Source organism: Centruroides sculpturatus, unplaced genomic scaffold (assembly GCF_000671375.1).
Source record: "Centruroides sculpturatus isolate CEXI.00-Female unplaced genomic scaffold, Cexi_2.0 scaffold1550, whole genome shotgun sequence".
Classification (NCBI taxonomy): Eukaryota; Metazoa; Arthropoda; class Arachnida; order Scorpiones; family Buthidae; genus Centruroides; species Centruroides sculpturatus.
The window spans coordinates 88,096-101,390 of NW_019385857.1; the positions used below are offsets into that span (position 1 = coordinate 88,096).

General features: G+C 32.5%; 2 protein-coding genes and 1 long non-coding RNA gene across 3 annotated transcripts; 1 reads left to right on the plus strand and 2 right to left on the minus strand.

The window, feature by feature from the left end:
• Nucleotides 1-86: 86 nt before the first annotated feature.
• On the minus strand, nucleotides 87-6,892 carry LOC111642554 (LIM/homeobox protein Awh-like). The gene is made up of 5 exons (XM_023388911.1): nucleotides 6,828-6,892; nucleotides 4,931-5,148; nucleotides 4,335-4,574; nucleotides 4,260-4,279; nucleotides 87-287 (listed from the first exon to the last, which is right to left on the minus strand). The coding sequence occupies exons 1-5, from the start codon at nucleotides 6,890-6,892 to the stop codon at nucleotides 87-89; spliced, it is 744 nt and encodes a 247-aa protein (XP_023244679.1).
• Nucleotides 6,893-7,837: 945 nt separating this feature from the next.
• LOC111642557 lies at nucleotides 7,838-8,624 on the minus strand. Its single transcript, XR_002759569.1, has 3 exons — nucleotides 8,503-8,624; nucleotides 8,234-8,424; nucleotides 7,838-8,170 (listed from the first exon to the last, which is right to left on the minus strand). It is a non-coding gene; the product is annotated as an uncharacterized LOC111642557 (long non-coding RNA).
• On the plus strand, nucleotides 8,453-9,410 carry LOC111642556 (profilin-5-like). The gene is made up of 3 exons (XM_023388913.1): nucleotides 8,453-8,752; nucleotides 8,837-9,014; nucleotides 9,088-9,410. Exons 1-3 carry the CDS (start codon nucleotides 8,624-8,626, stop codon nucleotides 9,183-9,185), a joined length of 405 nt encoding a protein of 134 aa, XP_023244681.1. The 5' UTR covers nucleotides 8,453-8,623; the 3' UTR covers nucleotides 9,186-9,410.
• The last annotated feature ends 3,885 nt before the right edge of the window (nucleotides 9,411-13,295 follow it).

A 13,295-nucleotide genomic window follows, 5' to 3' on the forward strand; every position in this document is an offset into this window, starting at 1 on the left:
TATCTACCGTGTTATGGGGGGTCTACAGTATTCCATTCAATTGAAAAGTATATATAATTCTTATTAAATAAATAAATTTATTTCTTTTATTGAACATATCTTTTCTTTAATCTTGCTTTTATCATATCGAGATGATTATATTTATTAATATTTTTCCATTTGTCATAAAGATCACGCGGTGTTCGATTGTAAAGTCCTCCATCTGATATAATAAACTTCCAGTGGCCAGTTCCATATTTCTGAACGCCAGCAACTAGTAATTCTTCTTCTTCCATTGACCATGGCATCTACAAAGAGAGGAATATTGTAATGTATTGCTTATACCAAATAATTGATATATTTAAAGCAAGTTGAAACACTTTTGGAGGTGATGTTATCAAAATTAATAATTGATATCATCATCTCCAAACTTGCAATACAAATCTTATTGTACAATTCTAAATTATGAATGGTTAACAATCTGAAGGATACAAGAATTCATAGTCCAACACAGTCATATACTCATTGTCCGTAAGAGAAATGTCCCCAAGATTCTCCACAAGCTGTAGCGAGTTGGTAATAGAAAATGGATGTTGCTGATTCCTAGCATGGAAGAAGTTGACTAGCTGCTTTTCAATCAAGAATGTTGGGGAGCTATATTTTTCAATCACTGGATGTATCTGGTTTCCTGGTTTATGTGTCATATATACAAGACAACAAGATGTTAATGTCCAAAACTATTATCAAAACATCGATGAATAGGCACACAGTGAAACACCTTGAGAAGTTGGAAATCTTCAAGGCACACACAATAACTGTTGAATAAACCATAGGGAAGCGAACGCATTGTCTATCGCTTAGAGATCATTTTACAATAGTTAATGATGCTAACGAATTATGCTAGTTTTGATGTTATATCTTATTTATTCTTTTTCACTACATTTTGGCCTTATTTATTTATTTATCTATATTTCAGCTGCAAGGGCATCTTCCATTAATTTTTCATTTTTATATTTATTCTGAAATCATTTTATGTTCCACTTTTTTCTGAACTGATGAAGATCGTTAAAAACGATTGAAAACGTTTTTATTATATTAAATTTTTGCTGGATTAAGATGTAGTTTTTTAATACTTGTCTGGTTGGAACACCATAAATTTTTCATTTTAATAGATGAAACAAAAAGTACTGTTTAAAACTTTCTAAAACTTATACATTGTATACTACAAACTATATTCTATGTTTGTATACATTTATTTTTGTCTTAAAATAAATACAATCTTCAACAACAACAAGTTGAGTAACTTTTCTGGCAAAAGTTAAAAGTTGTGTGGTGTGCCATCTGTTATGAGATTTTATTTAAAAAGTATTTATATTATTAACAGGCATCAGAACAGAAAATGACTTCAAATTAAGTGAGAATATAACTAACAGCAAGAAAAAAGTGACTAAACTGTGACTGAAATAAAATTAGTTGACCATGATATATATTATTTATTAGGAGTCAAGTCCAAATATTATTTTACGTTTATGGATTTTTTTCGTTAGACGTTATAATTTAGTTTGAGAATGTTATCTTTTGTTTAAAGGACAATAATTTATTTTCATTATTAACTAATAGTAATTACAAATAAAGCAACCATAATTTGTTATTATGACCAGAAAATATCACAAATTGATTTCCAGCTATTGGTGCTGTGGCAAATAGCGTCAACAGCTGAAAATCATTAATTTAGAACTAATGCTTGCACAGAGTCAGACATTTGTGTGCACTTCTTGCGTGTTTGCATGAGAAATTTGTTTCTTGTTTCTGCATAACTGGTGTCACTATTGCAAATTCTGGTCTGAAAAGTTTGTTTTTGTGTTTTTTTTCCCTTTCTTTACTCAGTTTCTTTATGTTTTGTAGAACATAATCATAGACTAATAAGTGCTGGGTTGGTCAGCCAGTTCGATAATTAAACATGGGAGGTGTCTATTAGAAGGTATACAGCATGTCTCTCTAAAAAAAAAAAAAAACTGAAAGAAAAATCACCTGTATATTTACCGTTCTTTCTAATGAGTTATCTTCTTAAATTTTGTAAAGTTAAATTTTTAATTGATTAAAATTATTAATTAGAAAAAGTTTTCAGAGTCATAGAATTATTTAAACTTAAAACAAGACATTTCATTAAATAAAAAACCAGAAACAAAATGCATAACTTTCCATCTGTAAACACGACAACGTAGTAGAATAATTTGTGGCGTAATAAACACTAGTATTGTGTTTTATTCTAAAGACACATGGCATATTACCTTCCACCCCCCATTTTAAAAATAAAAAGGGGGTGGAAGGTAAAGAGGGGGAGGAAACAGTTAAAAATTTTTTACAGTTTGTAGTATCGAAATATGCTTATAAGAGAAGTTTTTAGAACTTTTAACCTTTTAATTTATTTATAATATATACTAGTTATACAAAAATTAAAGCAGGTTTTACGTTTTTAAATTATAAAAAGTGTAACAAAAGGTACGTCTATATATCGTTTATGTACTCATTATTTTATGTAAACTCTCTACTATTATAAGTTAAATATATATATTGTATTTTAGTTGACTGAAGAGGGGAAAAGCCCGAAACGAGTAAAAAACAATGTACCGTATCAACGAATAAAGGAACTTGATGGAAAATTTGCCATGTGTCTTTAGAATAAAACACAATACTAGTGTTTATTACGCCACTTATTATTATAATCTAGACGTGTTAATCCTTAAATATACTTGTATATTGGGCCACAAGTATATATAATATATAGGCTACTTGTGGCCCAAAACTCCTTGACTTCTTCCAATGCGGCCCAGAAAAATAAAAAGGTTGGACACCCCTGCACTAAATAGTTTATTTTATTTTATAATCTTATCATTTCTATCAGTTGTAGTAAACAATTTTTTCCTATTTTTCTGTTATTGCATTTTAAAATAAAATAGTAGTCTATCCGTTAGAAAGTATGCAATACGTCAAAAACTCCGAAATAAATTATTAAAAATTTATATTTATTTATTTTTAATCAAAATCTTGAGTATTTTATACAAAATTTATGCATTCTTATAAAATAAATTTCAGTTCGCCACAACTGTTTTAAATTAACGAAGCGTCAGCGCAAACATCGATATTATCAACAACTATTGACTGTAAAGTAATGTAAATTTTATGCATTATTTTGTATAATATTGTTTCTCTGTTCAAGCAATTTGATTTTTATTTACAATTTTGAAAAAAATACTGTTTAAAGTCACAATACAGCATTTTAATATATGCATTGGATGCTGATTTTATACAATATGTAATAATAAATTTTGTATATTTAAATAAAAGAATAATAAAATTCATATTAAATTTATAAAATTTGTTTTAGGAAAAATTGTGAGCCTATAATCTTAAACAGTATAAAACATTCTACTTTTATAGATATATAGATATACTATGAAGTTTTAACTATTTTCTTTAAAAAAGTTCTGACAATTTACTATTAAAATTAAATAATTAGCATATATTTAGTATATATTAGTGTAGGTATTTTAAATTTTATGGTAACTTGGTAAAATTCATTAGAAATAATTTCACAATAGTTTCATATGTAGAAAATTTTTTATAATTAAATAATATGGAATTCTGAGTGCTTATATTAATCTCTAACAGAATTCCCTTTTTATTCCCTATTTGCTTACATATTGGTGTAAATGATGATGATGATGATTACACAAAGTCACTTCTGTATAGTTTGATAAGTCATTTTTTCAAGGTGTCAGTGCAAAAATTTAAGTTAAATCAATCAAAAATTGATATTTAAATTGCAAATCTTCAAAACAATAATATGCCAGTATTTGTCACACTATAAAGATTATTGATTTTGTATTATTTTAGTTACTGTATCAATAATGATATTTTTATTGTTATATTTTATATAAAAACTAGTTATTACAATTTAACTTTTTTATTTCTGCTAGATATACTTTATTCCAACTATTGTACATCAGAAGAAACCACATACAACGCGTTCATTTACACTAAAAAAAATTCAAAGTAAACATTAAATATGTAGGCCTAATAATTTGGTTATGTACAAGCTTTGGTTTAGGCAACCTGTCCAATGTGTATATGAAGAGATGGGCATAAACAGTAAATCATTCCACATCCCGGACACGAAGTGGCAGAGGAAACATTGGCTAACGCACTGGCTGGACAAGAAACAAAAGAAAACTCGATTACTCTATTTTATCAGTTTAAGAAACATCAAGAAGAATTGCCTTTCCGAGACGATGGCATTCTGAAAAAGGAAAGACTTGTGCAAAATATAATATAATATATACACTATTACTAACCGTGTGCTTTCTTAACTTGATTATTGAGGTATTTCTTCTGTCTTGCACGCGAATTCTGAAACCAAACTTGCGTCACTCGTTTGCTAAGTCCAGTTATCTGAGCTATTCTCTCCAAATCTTGTCCGTCCGGGTTCGAATCCAAATTGAAATTGGCCTGAAGGACTTGAAGTTGCTCCTCGGTGAATGTAGTTCGTACTCTTTTCGTCTTGGCTTTTTGTTGCTGGTCGTGATCGGCATTTTCTATGAAGAAAGAGAAAGATGGATACTAAAAGCATTAACTCAAAAAATGCGTTTTAAAAAACAAAAATAAATAAATACTATAAGATACCTGTTTAATTCGCTTTCATCCCCACCAGATGGCAGGACCGTAAGGAACAAGTCTAAATTTCTAGGACAGATAGGAGAGAGACAACACACCTATGGACGAATCACCGGAAGTTTACTTCTACATCTTCTGCCTGCATCTGGTGGGGAAGACTGGAAATGATCAAAACACCAGTGTTGTCAATAGCTGACACCATATTAGGATCATTTAAAGTAATGTAAATAACCCTAATATAATAACCAGCCAAAGAAAAAAGAAAATCTCGACTTACCGTCATTAGATCCATTTCCGCCGTCTAAGGATTCGAAGTAGTGTAATTTACACAGTACTCTGTTTTCGTGTAATGCAAATTCTTCTCCTGTGGATAGTTGACGTTTGCAGGCGTCGCATGCAAAACAAGCCAAATGGTATACTTGGTCTCGTGCACGCCTTACCCAATCAGATGCATGGATGGTGCGACAACATTTTGCACATTTAGCACCGAATTGTCTGTAGGAAAATTTTGTTTATATAATTTTTTTTTCCATATTTACGATATCGTTTTTAGTTATAACACTATATATTAAATTAGCAATGGTTCATTACTATTTAAATTTTATATTTAGTATATAGTTCTATACATATCTCAAATATAAGATTATTTTGTAGAATAATCTTCTGAAAGTATAAACAAATTAACAAAATAAGTTAAACTCCATATTGATTCTACGAAATGCAAATAAATAACTTAGTTCATGGCACACTGGTGTGCCAGGAGGCAACTGTTAAGAACCACTGAAATAGATATTCGATTTAATAGATAAATATTTCGTATAATTACAATATCTTAATAACTTTCATTTTGATTTCCTTTATTCCCAAATTATAAAACAAGTATTTTTTAAGTTTATTCTTCAAATAAGGAAATTATTTAATACAGTAGACAAATAAATACTCCAATGGCAATCTCCAAACAACAGGCAATTTTTATATTCCCGTCAGTAGCCGTTGTTTAGAAGTTTGACTGCATAACAATTTCATTAGATACCTACTACATTTACACTTATGTTACAGAGAAATTTACGTTATACTATGTAAAAAGCATAGATTTTTGCATTAATTTAGTATATATTGTGTATCAAAATTTGTATTAACATTATATGTAGTCTATATATGCACATATTATATTAAAAAATGCTCTATATTTTATGTAAAACATATAAGTATAGTCCTTTTCTTTCGTTGTCTCCATTCCTACTTTTCATAATAAGTATTGACTATAAGTCATACACATAATCATATCTTTCTTTAATGTAAACACATTCAGTTCACGTGATTAATTTGCACCTTAAATTGTTGAAAGTGTCTTTTTTTTTATTTCGTGAGTCAGAAGAATATCTTCAATTTGACATTATTATCAAAAGAATTATTATCAAAAAAGACTATCTGCAAGCTTATTAACGCCTAACGTAATGATGTTTTACAATGGTGGAATTTCAAAGGGTGTCTTATATATTAAACGTCAAAGCGATCGAAGTGTATAGGCTATATAAGTGCAACTATCTATTTAGGTCGTCATAATAAACACTTGCATTGAGTTCGATCCTCAATTAAGTTAGATTATATGATAACTTTCGTAAAATATGTGCCAAACCTTTAGGATTTCTTGGTCAGCTTAAAGAAATTAATAGATTAGCTTACTATATTTTAAAAATTATAAACTTCCGTTCATAATAAAAGAATTTTTGAAGGAAATTTGTTATGCTTTAGTATAAAATAAATNATTCATCGACCCCTGGAGAACTATTTTCGACCCCAAGGGGTCGATATCGACCACTTTGGGGACCCCTAAAAAGAACAAAGACCTGTTTATTCAGTAATGAATATGGGCCACTATACACGAGGCATACTATCAATGAGGCAATTAATGGTTGCCTGAGGTATTCCTTGCCAAGCTGTGTCCACTGTGGTGGTGGTCCCTTGTGCACCTCACATGTCAGACTAGGTCCCACAGGTATTCAATAGGGGAGAGTTTTGGCAAGGCTACCATCCAGGGAAAGATTGGATTCCATTCAGGCTGGTGAGAGTTTTCCATGTGACATGCAGTTGAGCGTTGTCTTTCTTGAATACTTTCAGGTACAGCCTGCACCAGTGACCAAACCCAAGAGGCCCCACAAATTGTGACATACTGTTCTGCTGTCAGAGTATGGGAAATGTGCACTAGGACTGTCTGCTGATCAAACATGATGCCCATTGTGGAGCTGTTGTGACACTTGGCAAAAAGATCTGGCACTTAGCATTTCCTCGGGAAACTGCCCACTCATCCATGGCCTTCAATCCTCCATGACAGAAGTGGGATTCATTTGTAAACAATACTTAATGCCAATCAATGGTCCAGTTGTGATGACAACACCATGCCAGGTGTGCAGCCTTTTGTTGAGTGGTTAATGTCACCTCGTTGCTTGTTGCTGTGTGTGCAGCCAACTTCATGGAACCTGTAGCAAATGGTTTGGGTGGACACGGATGTATCCATTGATGGTGACGAGTGGCTTCAGATGCCACGTGTCTTAACAAACAAGTCCCAATGGGCTGTTTGGTAAATCTGCCATTCTGTGCACTCGTGTGCTGGTGTGATCCGCTCCCTCTTCGGAATGTTTGCAGATGTTCCTGCATCCATCCTATCACACATCACTGGATGGTACTCATGTTATCCCCAACACGTGGCAATTGTGCACATTAATAAACCAAGGTCTCACAGCTCCAGGATATGGTCTCATTCCATAGCCAATAACTAATGATATTCATCTCGCTGTTGTCTCCTAGGCATTTTCTCCGCTTCGAAATTTCGGCTGCCGCAAACTGTCACTGATAGCATTTAACGCCCGAGCCAGTTGCTGGTCTTTTAAGAGTCCAAAACGTACTCAAATTTAATCATTTGCATCTCTGTCACCTCTGCCGGACCTGCAATTTGCATGTGGATGCGTGCATTCCTTCATGGTGTGATTTTACTTTTGAGTTGTGTATTTTTGGGCTAGAATTAATGTACATTTTAATCAAGTCAAATTTCATTAAAAGTGGACAATTTAAGCAGAATGATCGATTATTTTAGGTCTTCGGCCATTTGCGCTGATTCTTCTACTTCCAGAATTTTAAACCTAATTTCTAATTTTCCATTTTACCACAAGATGATTAAATCTTGTGGTAAAATGGAAAATTAGAAATTAGGTTTAAAATTCTGGAAGTAGAAGAATCAGCGCAAATGGCCGAAGACCTAAAATAATCGATCATTCTGCTTAACCGATATAGTTTGATTTTATATTCAAAATTTTATTTTGAATTTAGTTTTGAGTTTTCAATGTTAATTGATCGGTAACGTTATACATTTTTAGTGAGTGATACAGATCACTACGTTATAGACTATTCGATCAATATACGTGGATTAACAACTTCAATTATGCCAAAACAGGAGAGCAATTTGATCACCAGCATAAGTAAGGATGGAAGACACCCCCTTTTTTGATAAATTCGAATTCTGTAAAGATAAGCTGTATTAAGTAAACACTTTCAAACGTCTAAAAAAAATTGAGATGCTCACCAGTGGCCAAGTGAATAAAACCACTGAACACTGGTCGTAGGTTTGAGCCCCGCCAGGGGCTGGATACGTGGAGTTTTCTGAGTTTTCTTCACGTTTTTAACACCTAAATAGCCACCATTTTCCAATAAAAGTCCTCCTTCGAAATTGCTAGAGGTTACTCGTCCGAATTCGATCTCGGGTCCAGCAGAGATCTTTTCTAACAAAAGAAATAACAATTACTCTAATGAAATAATTAATTATTCGATCATTATCAAACAGAATAGATTTACGGCTTTTGAGTACGGTGAAGATCGGGAATCATCTACTATCTCTTTTTAATATTTGTATGCTAATTAAACCGGATAACAGGACATCAAAAATAGACGAGAAAAATCTATAAAATAAAGCAAAATGTCCTGGAGTCAATATGTAACTAGATTGACAAATATACCTGTTGGTCAAGGAAAATGTATCTTTGCTGCTTTTCACAATTTGAGTGATGGAAAATGTTTTGCTCAGGAACCTTCTCGTAGCCCTAACGTAAGATTTTTGGAGGATCATAAAATAAAGAAAGTAGGCCTAAATATTCGAAAAATATTATCGATAGTTTTATAACTTATTTAGGTGAGTCCGGAAGAAATAAAATGCATCAAAAGAGGGTTCAACTCACCAGGAATACTTTTTACATCCGGAGTCACTTTGAAAGGTCTTCGTTTTGTTTACTTGACTAGCATTGACAATACAATTTTAGCGAGAAAACGAAACCTTGGATGCGTTATCATCAAATGTCCCAAACTCCATGGCAAGTTGCACGTTAATTAAATATTATATCGCTTAATCGAGTGGAATTTAATTTTCTTGTTCCTATTGAATAGCTGTGCTCATCGGAATCTATTCTTGTAATGAAACTGTCAATAATGTCTTCAAACAAATGGCAGAAATTGTGGAGAGTTGCAATTATCCTTCTATTTAGGCTTATATGTCAACAGATATAATAAAATAAATTTCTTGATTTAAACATTGGAAAGACAATTGCAAGAATTCATGTGTATGAAATTGTAAATTATTTTCTATTATGGACGATGGGATAAACATCATCACGAAGTTTGTCAGATGTTATTTTCTTTCTGATGACATTAAATTCCTCTAGAAATATTTCAATTTATCGATTTACTACTATTAAAATTAATAAAATAATATAAATAATTTTAAATAAAGTAAAATAATTTAAAGTTTATTTCTGTGTAAAATATATATATAATAAGCGGAATAACTCGGTTTCGCAGAACCCCTCAAAGCAGGAGCACCTGAAATTAATTATTTTAATTTATATAATGTTTAAAATATTAATGTAAAGATTATCAAATATAAATTTTATTCATGTACTTTAATCTATAACAAAATGATAATCCCGTTGATGGTTTGATTTTATCTACTGTACAGTAAAAGCTAAAGATAACTGCAAATGCAACGCTTATGCATTGATAACATCAAGCTACGCAATGACGACATTAACATTTTGTCCCATGTCAATAGCAAAGCCTTTTGGAGTTGAGCAATAGCGTCAAACTGCCCATCACTGTGGAAGACATCGTGCACCAGTTTATACCGTTTCAATAGGATTGCGACCGGGGAAACTGCTGTCCATGGCAACAACTCCATATGATGATCAGAAAACCAATTTAGAGTAGAACAGGCTTTGTGGAATTATCTCTTGATATGATGCTTAAATTTGGAAGTAATTCTTCCTTAAGCATATCTTGATAACGTTCATTCGGCCTGAAACTATGACTAAATTTGATTTTCCAATCCTTCCGAATGTCTCCACATCATAAGTGATGCTCCTCTTTGCTGTAATTCTATGAGGAATAGGAATGAAATCGGTTCATGCCCGTCTCATTTCCCTTCTTTTTCGTCCGAAAAAAATTACGTCAAATTGTTGATGGGTTCAGGAGACAAGATTGATGACAAATTGCAACCGTGCCTGCTGACGATAATTTTTCCAATTCGTCTGTACCTGACCTATGGTTATAGACATATCAATATGTTTTCTTTCAGTAAAGCTTTATCAATAATTTAGTAACTTTTATGTACTCAGCGTTTAGTGTGTGTATCCATACCAGGGCTGTGGAGTCGGAGTCGGAGTCGTGGAGTTTTGGTGTTTTAGCCGGAGTCGGAGTCGGCGGATATTTTGACGACTCCGACTCCCTTTTACTTACCAACTTGTTATGTAGTCTATATGAAACGGAGTCGGAGTCGGAGTCGGATGATAAGGAAAAGTCGGAGTCGGAGTTAGAGTCGGTAGATTTTTACGTAACTCTACAGCCCTGATCCATACACTCCAAACAGTTATATACAAGTTATATAAAGGTATTGCAGGGCAGCGTAATGCAAAGACATTGGTTCAAAATATTCACTGTACGCTAAAGTTTTTTTTTATATTGTAGTTTGGATGAACGCCATGAGCTCTTACTGACATCATATTTATATGGATTTCGAACAACTTTAACCGAGTGTTCAAGTGAACGTGCAATTTGTCGAATGTTCGAAGCCTTCCTTTAGTCTGTCTGTCTGATTTCTATTTCGGGCTCATCCCTTTCACTCCTCAGGAAATAACAGTCTCACGACAGAGTCCATCTTTTTTTATGGGCTTTTCGTTTGCGTCAATATGTAAAACGTTAAAAATATTTCCTGTAGTGAGAGCACAATTAAAATTTTAGCAATGAGTTTCATAACTTTCTCCATAAGAGTTAAAAATTGTGTGCGGCGCCATGTTATGAGGTTTTATTTTAATAAAAGTTTTTATATTATTAATTATTATAAAATAACAAAAAGCTTAAATTTGTGGGTAAAGACAAGTTTCATACAAAAAATTGTAAATGCTAATAACGAATAAAATCTTCATTAAGTCCGTCCCCACTCGAGATACGACACATTATCCCCTCTATCTTCCCCCTACCTTGACCACCAAAATTTAATGACATCAATACCCCTAATACAAAAGCCTCCTAGCAAAATTTCAGAAATGTTCGGCAAAAGACACAGGAGTTATTAAGCTTCAAAGAGGGTGAACAAAATCGTGATGCCAACATAGACACATACAAACGTCCATAGATAGAGAAAAAAATCCCAATTTTTTTTCCATTTCTCCACGTTTCAAGGTTCTCTGAATCTAGAAAATGTAAAAATCTTGGTGATGGACTATTTTAAATCTCATTATGCCCTCAAGATTTTTATATTTTTGGACTCAGAGGACTCGTAACGGCCTTTTAAAAGAAGACTGTAATGCTCACAGAACGTAAAGAGATCTAAAAAAAGTTCTTTATATAAAGTCATTTTATTTCTTATATAAATCATAAATAAGATTATAATTAACTTGTTCTGTAAGTGCACATTTAAAGTTCTTACGTATATACTGTAGTAACGTTTTTCCATTCCAATATTTATGAACAGCAGTACTTTAACTCGTGTAACTTTTTAAACATTAAGTGTATAACAATAAATAGTAACAAATAAAAGTAAAGTGACTGTAAAAAGTTCACAATACTAAATCGTAATAAAAAGTCACTTTTTATTACGGTTTAGTATTGTTAAATAATAGTGTTGTATAAAAATGCGATCACAAACGTCTTCATAAAACACAGGGTTATTCCGCGGATAATTCGCATGGTAAATCCAGGGATCTTACCGGTTTACAGCTTAAAAAGTAAACCAAATTTGAGACTCAATGATGTGCTTGACTTACAAGAACTGCTTTATCTTCAATGTCCGTATTGTCTGGCTTTTTCCGTATCCGGCTCAGCCATCCACCACATAAACCCGGATAATCAGTAAAGGGCCTAAAACCACAAAATAAAAAAAAACCAAAATAAAAAATTCTGTTCGCGACTCTTCTTAATTTAATAACAATTTTCGAAGTTACTTCCTCCTGTCATGTTTTATCGACCTACTTCAGAACTATTCAAGCCGGAAAATTACGGCCGAAGGAAGTGCCGGATTGTCCACTGGGCACGTGAGGTACATGCCTGGTCTCGAATGCCCCAAAATTAGAATATGTATACAAAATTACAATGATAAGATTGTTGTATCATAATTTATAAATAATTCTATAGTGACAATTAGACGTTATCAGTTTTTTATGTAAAATAATATAGAGGAACCCCAATCTTCTGTGACTGTTCTGCGTATAGAAAGAATCAACTTGGGTTGATGAGCATCAGCCTTGATCGCTTATTTGTGGCAAGTTACTTCCGGTTTCTTCCTCATTTGTTAAACATGTCACAGCCATAATAAACAGTTTTATGGAAGCTTCACATTCTGGTATTGGAACACGAAAAAGTTTGCTATGGTAGTTGTTAAGTTCATTATTCTTTATAGTTAATGCATGCTATAAACAATTAACATAATTAATGGAAATCTGCCATCTAGTAAGAGAAATAAAATTTACATATTGCCTGACATATTAAGCGAAAAGTCATCATTAAGGAATGTGCTGATTGGTTTAACATACGCGTGACGTTGCTCTCAAGTCGATTCTTTCCATATACTGTATTACTCCGTCACTGGCTGAATGATGCACTAAATCAGGGATGTCCAACCCGCGGCCCAAGGCAAGTTCCAATGCGGCCCAATAAATATGTAAACAAAACCAACAAACGTTTTAATTTTTTTATTATTTATTTTTTTCAACCGCATAAACTCAAAAAAGAAGTTTCACAAAGTCGAAAACCTTTATTCATATTTTATTTTTGAGTGGAAAAGAAATATTTTCAAATATTTGGAGATATGTGAATGAGGAAGGATTACTAAATAAAGCTGGAGTTGTGACTCAAAGGAGTGTAGACCCAAATTTGGGGGAAGGAGGGAAAGGAGAAAAAGGACAAAATATAAAAAATAGTGAGAGAGGTTAAATAGATCTTCTGTTTTGCAAATATTGACCTTTAATTTTTCAACCTTTCTCACTTCTTTATCTTCTCTCCTTTCCCCGCATTTGGGTATATAATCCTTTGAGTCACAACTTCAGCTTTATTTAGTATTTCTTCCAACGTTGGAAGATTTGGCTACATTGCGCCAAATGTGGGTA

Excerpts from the sequence above, each read along its gene's own strand:
- LOC111642556 (XM_023388913.1), top strand. The coding sequence starts at position 8,624 with ATGTCCTGGAGTCAATATGTAACTAGATTGACAAATATACCTGTTGGT. Across the intron at positions 8,753-8,836 it reads AACCTTCTCGTAGCCCTAAC|GTGAGTCCGGAAGAAATAAA; the intron begins GTAAGATTTTTG and ends TAACTTATTTAG. Across the intron at positions 9,015-9,087 it reads CAAATGTCCCAAACTCCATG|CTGTGCTCATCGGAATCTAT; the intron begins GCAAGTTGCACG and ends CCTATTGAATAG.
- LOC111642554 (XM_023388911.1), bottom strand. The coding sequence starts at position 6,892 with ATGGGCATCATGTTTGATCAGCAGACAGTCCTAGTGCACATTTCCCAT. Across the intron at positions 4,280-4,334 it reads TCAAGTTAAGAAAGCACACG|AATGCCATCGTCTCGGAAAG; the intron begins GTTAGTAATAGT and ends TTCCTTTTTCAG. Across the intron at positions 288-4,259 it reads AATGCCATCGTCTCGGAAAG|ATGCCATGGTCAATGGAAGA; the intron begins GCAATTCTTCTT and ends CTCTCTTTGTAG.